We start from the raw sequence: 12,040 nt of genomic DNA, 5'->3' as shown, positions 1-12,040 counted from the left end.
GGAAGACATCTACTTCCCCTGGTCAGTAGTCACGTACTCCCTTCCCCCCGTCACAAGATAGGGACCCCTCCCAAAAGCTTGTGGTTTTTGTCTTTAAAAGCTGATTGTAACTGAACCTCGGGGCCAATCGGTCTAAAAGCTGACCGAGAAGCCCATCTGCAGATGCCTAATTAAAGCCTCTTGTGTGTTGCATCAATTGGCATGTGGACTCTTGATTCTTGGGGTGATGAATCCAGCTTGGGGACCCCTCCTCAATTCGGGGTACCCCAACAATTCTGCTTGGCGGATGGAAAGGAAGGAACAGAGCTGCCTGGCTGCTTATCTGCACTACACAAATTTGCCATCAGTAGCTCCCTTAGTCTTATTCATGGAGTGTGTATCCTTTCATGGGAACATTATTCAGCCTTCAGCGACATTTGCCTTTGTTTTCTTTATCTTCTGGTGAGTTCACTGTTTTTTGGATTGTTCATACTCACTGCAGCAGAGTCCAGAGGGGCATCTCTTTTCCATTGGCTTTTCCATTGGTTTGCTCCCATAAGAATGGCCTGGGACTTCCCAAGAGGAGCCCAACGTGATCTCGGTAGGTCTTAAGTCCTGTGATGCTGCTTCAAGCTCCGGGGGCCAACATTCCTCACAAGAGTAACTGGGAACATTGCAAGCAGCTTCACTTCTCTTGCTCCCTATGTTTCTGTCCAGGCCCAGAAAGGTAACCTCAGACTGACTGCACTCAAAGGGGGTTTTCTGAGGTACTCTATCTGCCCTCAACACTTTTTTGTGAGGTACTGCATGATTATTCTGGTTTTCATCATCTTCTACTGGGATACTTGGGATGTTGTCCAAGAACAGAGGAGAAGGACACCTGAAGGACTTCAGAGATGTGGGAGGGTCTTCCGCAAAATACAAGCTAGGCTGCGTGCTCTCCAGGGCGTTCAGGACCTGAGTAGCAAGGGAAAGAAAACATGGAGGGAAGCTTGAGTGACACTCCCTTTTACTTAGTAAAGAGTATTCTCTCATTTTCATAATTAGGAAATTAGATAAGAAAAATAAAAGGCAAAGCAAGTACAAGCACAGAATCTTGAATCTGAAAGGACTTTAGAAGTGGAGAAGCCCTTTTATTTCAAGGGCTACATGAAACATGAAGTGAGTTGAAGGACGTGTGGAAGAAACAGCAGATTGAAGAGAGCTGACCTCAGAAAGGAACTTACCACCTCACTCTTGCTGTCAGACTCTTCCTGCATTTTCAACCACAGAGAGTAAGGATTCTCATGGTGTACGTCAAGGGCAACACTACCTCTAGTTCTCAAATACCAGGATCAAAGAGGAGAGCTTTCTAAAAATACATGTCTCTTGTCCCCAGCCAAGGGGAGATCATTAAAAATTGGGGGACAGGGATGGGGACCCAAGGTATTTAAACAGCTTCATACAAGATTTGGACACGCAGCTGGATTTGCAAACCAACAACCTGATATATTCATTCTTGTTCTCCCTCTCTACAAATACAGATATCTTGAGCATTTACAATGTGTTTGTTTTTTATGTGTTTCATCTCCACAAATGGCATTATTCTGGTCTTACATGCAAAGTTGAAGATCAAGAAGAAATCCACCCAACTATCTAGAAAGGAGAAGCTTTGATGCTATACCCTCATCCTGATCTTAACTTTGTCCTACAACACCACTGATAGATCTCGATGGGACAGGATTCTACACTGAGTCATGTCAGGCCTCCTCTGTTTCCCTAGATGCCAGGCCAGGTTCTTTCCTTGCTCAGATCCACCACAGCTCTACAGCAGACTGGGGATAACACCCAACTCCAAGAATAGAATGAATGCCCCTCTATCACCTAGAAGCTTCCACACCAACTCTCCTCTACCTCATTTCACCTCCGTGACGCTCTTCCCGAAGTCTTATGGCTAAGGGTAATGACCTCTGAGTTAAGAGTACTGATTGCCTCTTTTGAGGATGTCCTCCCATCCATGCTGCTGCCTACACCCAACCCGCAGCTAACTGTTGCCTTCAGCAAGGATCTCCTGGTTGCCATAGACTGGAAACCTCACTCTGTTCTGATTCTATCCTTCCAGTCATTCTAGGATTCTGCTTGTCATCACACCTGCCTATGGGGTCAAAGAATCATGTCCATTGATCTGACTTCTTTGCACAGCAAGCTTGGGACAGTCACCATGTCTTGTCTGCTATGTATCCCCAAAATACACATCCAAAATGGGCATTAATACTGGCTTACAAATGAATGGGTTACATTTATGACAAATGAATACATTTTTTAAAACACTGAAAATAAATGTATGTTTTCTAATGGGCCAAAAAGCTTAATGGGTGTTGAATAAAATACCACCTCCAAACTACTTTTCATTAGATTTATTTTTAAATTGATTATTAATGATAGTGGTGGGGGTGTGCTGAAGAGAGAATGTGAGGTCAAGAAACAACTTGTTCTTTCCATGAACTCCAGGGATCAAACTCAGGTCACCAGGCTTGTATGGCTAATATGTTTTTTATCTGCTGAGCTACCTTGCTGGATCCATATTCAGTATTTTTTATAACAATCTGATTCTATGTAGTAATGACTTCTCCATAGATAGCAATAGTGTGAGGTATTCCTTTAAGCTACAAAGTTTACCTATTAGGATAGAATTCTCTGTGAGGAGCTGAATTGTCTCACAAATTAAGAATTCACTTAGAAGTACAATTTATCCAACTTGGATTTTTCATGGCTCATGTTTGAATAAAACCTTGTTTATCTTACCTCATCCATTGTAGGTCTTAACTTGGCCCGAGTTGCCGCACACTGGCCCGCCAGAGAGAAGAGCTTGGCAGAGAAGTTTCTAGGACAGGGGTGTATTTTCCTGTCTAGAAATGAGAGACACGAATTGAGGTCTCTCTTCTCCATCAGTTCCATGAGGAGATCCCGCTAGAACGAGAAGATACACTTATTTCTTGGAACACCATCAGACAGCTAATTGCCAAACAGGTACCGGCGTTAGAGCAATTCTTACCAGCTGAACATGTTTGGGGTCATCCAGCACCACTTTACAGCCTGTCAAAACTTCCATGATCACCTATAAGGAACACACACAAAGTCAGCCACAGAGGCTGAGAAATTATACAGTATTAGTTTAAACTGTTTGACACGGCAATGGGTTTCATTCTAATTAATGTGCTTGTATTTTATTACTTCACAGATTAAGGGAAACTCATGTATTGGATAGTGAGTAACAGAAAGTCAATAGGTATAAAAGTTGAAACTCTTAAAATGTTTCCTCCAAATTGGTGGTTCTCAACCTTCCTAATGAACAACCGTTAATACAGTTCCTGATTTCGACACCCCCTCTCCCCACAGCCATAAAATTATTTCGTTGCTGCTTCATGACTGTTAACTTTGCTACTGTTATGAATCATAATGTAAATATCTGACATGCAGGATATCTGATATGTAATCCCATGAAAGGGTGGTTTGACTCCAGCGGGGTCGAGACCCACAGGTTGAGAACCACTGCTCTGAAGATTTAGCATTTAGGTCTCTGAGGATTTAGCATTTAGGTCCATCTTGGCAGTGGGTTCTGTTCCTTAGCTAACTAGTAGGTGACACTCACAATTCCAAAGCTGTAGACATCCGTTTTAATGGAAAGTCTTCCCTGCCTGATGTATTCTTCTGGCAAGTACCACAGATGTTTCCTCCCACTCCCGGTCATATTTATGGTAGCACTCTGATGTTCTAGGTGGGGTCGGAAGTGCGCCATGGCAAAATCAGTTAGTCTGGGCTGAAACTCATCGTCCAGAAGTATGTTTGCACTAAAAGTGTGAACAAAAACAGGACAAGATATCACAGAGGCATTTAGTAAAATAAAACATGGTCAGTTAATTCAGAACACTGATAAGATAAAGGCAAACGTAAACATTCATGAATGAGTGAGCATTCTAAAGTTTTTCTTAAAGTATAAACATGAGCTACAGAGATGGCTCAGCAGTTAAGGGCACTGGCTTCTCTTCCAGATGACCGGGGTTCAATTCCCAAACCCACATAGCGGCTCACAACTCCAGCTGTCTGTGACTCTAGTCCTAGGGGACCAGACACCTTCATACAGACATACATGCAAACAAAACACCAATGCACATAAAATAAAATAAGAACTGGAGTATAAACATAAATTTGTATGGAGCCTTAAATGAAAATCTGACCCATGAGCAGTGGCTATTTCAGATTTCCAGACATGCATGGGCGCTGTGTCAACCAGACAAACCAAAGTTAAGCACAGCAGCCTGCTTGTGCTTTCTGAATGAGACCATGAGCTTGGTATTAAGCAGCTAATAATGTAACTGTTACATGCAGAGAGATATGTTGTGGAATGCTGGGCATAAAGAGACGTTACTCAAGAATGTCTTGAGGAACCTTTGGTGGCCCCTACTTTAATAGTAGTCCCTCCTCACAGTCCCATCTCTCTAGGTTTCGTTCTGATTTTGAGACTCATTTGCAGAATCAAAGGCAGAGTGCATAGAGTCGATTTGGGGAGCTGTCACATTAAAAACAATCATTTCATATTTTGCAAAGGTAAAAGTGTTGGTTTATCTTATGCTTTAAAAGCCTGCCATGGGAACAACAGGAAAAGAGAAGCTAAAAGGGACAGGCATTTCACACTTCAGGGTCCCTTTCCCTGATTCCAAGACCCTCAGTCATGTCCTCTTGCATTTAAGGCAATGAAAAAGAGCAACATAACTGGTAAGACTGTAACACTGTTCTGGGAATAGGAAACCCATTGGCTGCCTGGCATGTCAAGACACATGGTAGCAAGGATGGAGGCTGGTAGCCAGTCAAAAGAAGGCAGGCAGCCAGCGGATGCTGCTGGAGAGGGACGCTAATAGAGTAGTTGCAGCCGGTGAGCAAGTGACCTTTCCCTTCAGTTCTGCGTAGGGCTCTTGAGAGCTTGTTCGTGTTCTGAAGCTGAAACGTTTTCTACTTAGCTTGTTCACCCAAATTTCAAGGGATAGAGGTTGCAGTACTGTGTACCGCTTACCAAATGTGGTAGTGGCCACTGGGTAAGATGCTCTTAAGCCTGAACAAACACTGAATCTTACAAATATCCCAAAATCTATGCTGTCCCTGAACTAATACACAAACAGGTGGGGCTAGTTCTGAACTGAGAGCCTCCAGAGAAAGACATGGCTCAGAGGCCATGTTGAAATTCAGTCCTATGTCAAGTATTTGAGCACTCTGGTTCCATGTTCATAACTAAGGTCTCAGTCCAGACTTTGTCTAGGGTCAAGTTGACAACAGATAAAACAAAGGGATGCCCCTGGTTCCTTTAAGGATAAAAACATGTTTTAAACTTCGACTTTTCCCTCCACAGAATGGAAAAAAAACTGGAAAGTGCAAAGAGCCAACCTTATGCCCTGTCTCTTTGCTGTGGTCTTTTCATTTATGGGGGAATAAGCCAGGGGCTGTGACCCCAAGATTTGTGTCAATGAGCATAGTCCTTAACTTTCTCCCTGTCTGTCTTTTCTCAAGTAGCCAGCAGCTGCCAGAGCCAGCCTGTGTTTCACGTGACCCGACTCTATGCCATTCCTCACCCATTCTTTCATTTTCTCACTCAGAGAACATGGTAGAACCTCCTGCCATTTCTCTGAAGATGCACAACAAACGAGAGTTAGGCCCTACCTTTTCTCCAGCACTGGGTAGGAAAACAAAACACGATTAAATCCCTCACAGGTGCACACTTCACTTGCTCAAATCTGAGGCTTCTGGACCTGCCCTGATGCTTCTAGAATTTGGAGGAATATGAATGCAGGAGTTTGCCAGCTGGGCAGGAGATGAAAGGGAGGGTAAAACAGCCTCCAACAGCACCCATGTGAGGCAGGAAAGATCAGAGAGTGAAGTCTGGAAGACCTTGGGTAAAGGCTGCAAAATTCAAATATGAAAGAAACAAACCAGAAGAGGGAAAGTGCAAATCCTCTACCCTCTGCCAAGTAAATCCCTGACACAGACCCATACACAGAGGCACTCCAGTGTGCCTGAAGGTGACCCATGGCTTATTATAACACTAAAGCACCCACTCCTGGATAGAGACTTAAGATGGTGAAGGTACATGTGATGCATGAAATTGTATGTTGAATTACATGTAGCATAGCATTCCCAAGAAAGCCCACGGTATGCAAATAATCTAGAAAACCCAAAAACCCCTACGCTGCATGACAGTCATTGGAGACACTGACCTTTCCCCTGCCCCAGCCTGTTTCCTCTCTTGGAAATATGTCTTCTTTGCATACACTGTCTACATTGCTATCCACGAATCTTTGTCTAGTTCCTTGTTCCCAGACATAAGGCGGTGGAACCCCTCCAGAAGTTCCCAGCAAACCTTAATACCCGCTGTCATCATGAGTTCCTGCCCTTCCGGTTCCTGCTACTCTGGGAGCTGCTTCTGTGTGCCCTCGCCTAGAGGAAGAAAAATTCTGAATACCACATTTTCAATGTCTCCATCCACCCCAGTTCTCCAGAAGGCATGATATCCTGGTTAATATGTTAGGGCCTTAAGTATGCCAAAGCTGAAGATGAGTCTAAACAGCACATGGGAACCCGTGTGTGTGTGTGTGTGTGTGTGTGTGTGTGTGTGTGTGTGTGTGTGTGTGTATATAAGTATATCTATAAATACATAAAGTGGTAGTGGACTGGGGAGGGGTTCAGCAAGAATAATAAAGAAATCCATAATCAATGGGTGTTGGTGGCACACGCCTTTAATCCCAGCACTCAGGAGACAGAAGCAGGTGGATCTCTGTGAGTTCAAGGTCAGTCTGGTCTACAGAGTGAGTTCCAGAACAGGCTCCGAAGCTACATACAGAAACCCTGTTACAAAAAAAAAAGAAAGAAAAAGAAAAAGAAACCTATAATCTAAACCATTTACTTGACCTGCTGCAAGACAAGTAGAAGCCAACAGCGAATGGTTGTTGGGGGAATATGAGTGCCGGAGTTTGCCAGCTGCCTACCTGTCTGCAAGAGGTAGGCAGAGACGAGCTGGGTGACCACAAACCCTGTTACCCAAGAAGCCTCCTGGGGACATGGGGTCATTGAGAGGTCACCAGTCAGACAGGATTATTTGAGGATGCTGCACTTACACATTGAATAATGACATCTGGTGAAAGGCAAGTTCTTACCAGCAGACCTTAGTGTAAAGCATAAATTCTGAACCCAGTGATTTATTTGGTTCTAAATAAAGGTTAACGGGAGCTGAGAGAGAGAAATGTTCGGTTTTAGGAAAGTGGGGATTGCAAAAAGCCCTTTGACAATCAATTACTCCTCCAATTCTTTCTCCTGCTTCAGCTTTAAATGGACTCTTCAAACATAAAGTACCTTCAGCTACCATGCAGGTCAACAGAGTAAGTTGATTCTGCAGAGTAAAATGGACTGACAAAATGAATACTATACGAGAGAGCTAAAATTGTAGCGATACAATGGAAAAGGGCATCTGGCTGATAATTATGGCCGCTAAGGAGGCAGACAGTGATGTAGGTTTGGTCCTCATGCCCTAGCTCATGTTTCTACTACCTTTTCCCTACTCTTTGTTGGAATTTGCTATAACAGAGAGGCCAGCGTGACTTTAAATAGTTCTCTAAAGAAATTGTCCCACATCCCCTGACTGAGAACATGGGGCAATTCTGTACAGGTAGCGAATTTGTACTAACTTGGGAGTAATGACTTACTATCCGTACCATGAAGCTTTTATTGAGGGACCAGATTCCCCAAGCAATACTCCTTTATAGTGAGAACAGCTTTCTGGGATCATCAGTAAGTTTTCTAGTTTAGTTAAAATGGATAGGCCTTAAAAACGAAGATGATGTATAGAGATTAAAACAGAAGATGATTTATGGAGATTAAAAGGAAATTATGAATAGAGATTAAAAGGAAGATGATGTATAGACATTAAAACAGATGATGATGTACTGAGATTAAAATGAAGATCATGTATAGAGATTAAGATGGGATTGAAGTATGAGGGTCATGTGTGATACACAGGATGAGAACTGATCTTTAAGGACATGACATATATTTAAAGGGACTTGTTTTAGCCTCAGCTGAGTGCCTGACCACCCTCAGGAAAGGTGGGATTCCACTTAGTTGATCTCAGACATAAAAAAGATCCAACAGCTTCTCAAAGACATCCTAAGGCCAAAGAGTTAGTTAACTAAGAAATTACCCACATTCTGGAAACTGGTTCTTCCTTGTCTTCAACAAATCAATGCCTACAACCCATAAATGTCTTCGCCGTTGTGTATTATCCCTATGTGCGTGCTCATACCCCCATAAAGCTCTCTACCACGGCTGAGTCGCTCTCATTTCTCCATCCCCATTCAGAGGCAGCCATCTTGTACACACACATACCTCTCCAATAAATATGTTGTATGATGTCTGTTACATGGTGTGATTTTTATGACATCCCTTGACTCTATTGCAATGATACTCTTTCACTACAAAGAACATTTACTGTCCATGGCATGGCAGTCATAACTCTAAGACCCTCTCCCCAGATAACCTACCTTCCCTCAGATGTAGCAAAATCCAGTTTTTCCAAACTCACTGGTTTCTGGGAGAGCTGTAGATTCTCACACAACTTTGAACACAAGAGTATGTATGTTGCTTCTAGGTTCTGGCTATTACAAATAATGCAGCTATGAATATAGTGGAACAGACATCCTTTTGTATATGTATACATATGTATATGCATCTTTTGGGTATATGCCTAAGAGTGGAATTGCTGGATCTTGTGGTAGACTGATTCCTATTTTCCTGAGGAATCTCCATACTGATTTCCAAAGTGTCTGTACAAGTCAGCACTCCCACCAGCAGTGAAGGAGTGTTCCCCTTTCTCCACATCCCCTCCAGCAAAAACTGTCATTGGAGATTTTTATTTTAGCCATTCTAACAGGAGTGAGATGGTATCCCAGAGTTGTTTTGTTTTGATATCTCTAGCCATTTCCCGGATGGCTAGAGATATTGAGCACTTTCTTAAGTGTCTCTCAGCCATTTTAGATTCCTCTACTGAGAATTCTCTATTTAGTTCTGTAGCCCACTTTTTGATTGGATCCTTTGGTGTTTTGGAGACTTGCTTCTTGAGTTCTTTGTAAATTTTGCAGATCAGCCCTCTGTCAGATGTGGGATTAGTGAATATCTTTTCTCAATCTGTGGGTTGCCTTTTTGTCTTGCTGACTGTGTCCTTTGCCTTACAGAAGCTTCTCAGTTTCAGGAGGTCCCATTTATTAATTGTCGATCTTAGTGTCTGTGCTACTGGAGTTATGTTCAGGAAGCAGTCTCCTGTACCAATTCGTTCAAGGGTGCCTCCCACTTTCTCTTCTAACAGGATCAGTGTGGCTGGATCTATGTTGAGGTCTTTGATCCATTTGGATTTAAGTTTTGTGCATGGTGATAGACATGGATCTATCTGCAGTCTTCCTCATGTCAGCCTCCAGTTATGCCGGCACCATTTGTTGAAGATGCTTTCTTTTTTCCATCGTATAATTTTAGCTTCTTTGTCAAAGATCAGGTATTCATTCTTGTATGGGTTAATGTCAGGGTGTTCAATTCAATTTCATTGGTATATCTGTCTGTTTTTCTGCCAATACCAAGCTGTTTTCAGGACTAAAGCTGTGTAATAGAGCTTGAAGTCAGGGATGGTGATGCCTCTGGATGTTGCCTTGTTGAAAAGGGTTGTTTTGGCTATCCTGGATCTTTTGTTTTTCCATATAAAGTTGAATATTGTTCTTTCAAGGACTGTGAAGAATTGTGCTGGTATTTTAATGGGGATTGTGTTAAATCTGTATATTGCTTTTGGTAAGATTGCCATTTTTACTATATTGATCCTACCTATCCAAGAGCATGGGAGATCTTTCCATCTTCTGGTGTCTTCTTTAATTTCTTTCTTTAAAGACTCAAAGTTCTTGAGATATAGGTCTTTTACTTGTTTGGTTAGCGTTACCCCAAGGTATTTTATGTTGTTAGGGGCTATTGTAAAGGGCAATGTTTCTCTGATTTCTTTCTTAGCCCTTTTATTATCTGTATATAGTAGGGCTACTGATTTTCTTGAGTTGATCTTGTATCCTGCCACTTTGCTGAAAGTATTTATCAGCTGCAGGAGGTCCCTGGTAGAGTTTTTTGGGTCACTTATGTAAACTATCATATCATCTGCAAATAGTGAAAGTTTGACCTCTTCCTTTCCAATTTATACCCCTTTGATCTCCTTTTGTTGTCTTATTGCTCTAGCTAGAACTTCAAGTACAATATTGAAGAGGTATGGAGAGAGTGGACAGCCTTGTATTGTTCCTGATCTTAGAGGAATCATGTTGAATTCCTGTCCATTTAGTTTGATGTTGGCTGTAGGTTTGCTGTATATAGCTTTTATTATGTTAAGGTAAGTTCCTGTTATCCCAGATCTCTCCAAGACCTTTATCATGAAGGTTGGATTTTGACAAAGCCCCTCAACTGAATAGTGGATAGAGAAAATATGATACATTTACACAATGAAGTACTATTCAGTAGAAAAAAACAATGGAATCTTTAAATTTGCAGGCAAATGGGTGGCACTAGAAGAAACCATCCTGAGTGAGGTAACCCTGTCACAAAAAGAGAAACATGGTATATACTCACTCATTTATGGATTTTAGACATGAATCAGGGGAGTGCCAGCATACAATCCCCCTGCCCGAGAGTCTGAGAAACAGAACCTTCATCCAGCAACTGAAGAAAGCAGAGGCAGACACCCATAGACAAACACTGAACTGAACTCCTGGAATCCAGAGTCAGAAAGGGAGAACTGATGGGCAAAGGAGTTAGGACTGGGCTGGTTTAACCCACAGAAACAGTCGACCTGAACAAGGGGGAGCTCTTGGATCCCAGACTGATGGCTGTGTGGAAAGCATGGGACTGACTCAGACCTCTGAATGTGGGTGTCAGTGAAGAGGCCTAGGTAATCTATGGGCCTTGGGTATACAAATAGACTTTGAGTGCCCATGCCACAATATGGGAGGCTCTCTCAGCCAGGACTCTTGGGGGAGGGCCTAGGCCCTGCCCTGGATGAATTGATGGTCACTGGAGATCCACCATGGAGGGCCTCACCCTCCCTGGGGATCGGAGTGGAGATTGGATGGGGAACTGGGGAACCTGATGGGGAGGACAGGAGAGGAGGGGAGGGAGATGGAGCTGGGTTTGACATGTGAAATAAGCTTGTTTATAACTTAAATAAAAAAAGAAAATGGGAAAAAAAGAGTACGTATGGCTTCCAACCTAAGAATGGTACAAGCCCCAAACTGAGTTTCCCTGATGGGCCTGTTGGTTGACAGGTTCCAGAGCTGAGGCAAGGAGCAGGCAGGTGAGGGGAGGAGTGAGCCAGGTAGTGGTCATCTTGTGGCCTCACTGACTAGCAGCTAGAATGCTTCATTATTTATATAAAATTCAGGAAACATGTTTCTAAACACAGATCGTATCACTTTTGTTTCCAGACATATGTTTAACGTTTTCTCTTGCACGTCTGGGGTCATAAGTTTAATCATGATTGATGAACTGTGACAGAGCAGAGTTATCATTTACAATAATTTTCCCTCAAGTTTCATCTTCATTGATAAACAGTTGTCTCTGATAAGCATTTTTTACTCATCAATTTCCATAATCCAATTTTTAAGAATCTAGAGGCATATAATAGCTCATTCTCAGGATGCAAGCTTTTGTGGCTTCAAGGACATTAGACAGAAAGAAAATCTTCAAGTCAACCTGTGCAGGTTGCCATGTCCCTAGAAGTGTATTGTTAACTATTAATGGTCAGAGTGGCAATTGTCAAATAGGCCCAAGAAAAATCTTTAGGCCAAAGCTGTGGCAACTATCATTTGATTTCTGGCATAATTTAATGTTTATATTATCTATAAAATTTGTTTATATGTCTAATACTGGCATTCTTTTGCCCCTTGGTCTTATGACACTACAGTGGACCTGTGATAGCTAAGTTTTCTAAGAAAAGGAGGTCCTGATGCGTCATTCTTTTATCATCTTT

At 42.5% G+C, this 12,040-nt stretch overlaps 1 protein-coding gene across 1 annotated transcript in view; it reads right to left on the bottom strand.

Moving 5' to 3' along the window:
- Positions 1-148: 148 nt before the first annotated feature.
- Irak3 (interleukin 1 receptor associated kinase 3) overlaps positions 149-12,040 on the bottom strand; it is a 55,624-nt gene continuing 43,732 nt past the window's right edge. The window contains exons 9-12 of the mRNA XM_040754811.1: positions 3,611-3,809; positions 3,014-3,076; positions 2,764-2,928; positions 149-936 (exon numbers count right to left, since the gene is read on the bottom strand). Coding sequence (XP_040610745.1) covers positions 448-936; positions 2,764-2,928; positions 3,014-3,076; positions 3,611-3,809 — 916 coding nt within the window. The 3' untranslated portion in view covers positions 149-447. The remainder of the gene's footprint in view (positions 937-2,763; positions 2,929-3,013; positions 3,077-3,610; positions 3,810-12,040) is intronic.

This window comes from Mesocricetus auratus, unplaced genomic scaffold (assembly GCF_017639785.1).
Source record: "Mesocricetus auratus isolate SY011 unplaced genomic scaffold, BCM_Maur_2.0 Super-Scaffold_100011, whole genome shotgun sequence".
In the NCBI taxonomy this organism is placed as follows: Eukaryota; Metazoa; Chordata; class Mammalia; order Rodentia; family Cricetidae; genus Mesocricetus; species Mesocricetus auratus.
This window is presented reverse-complemented; position numbering and strand designations above follow the sequence as displayed.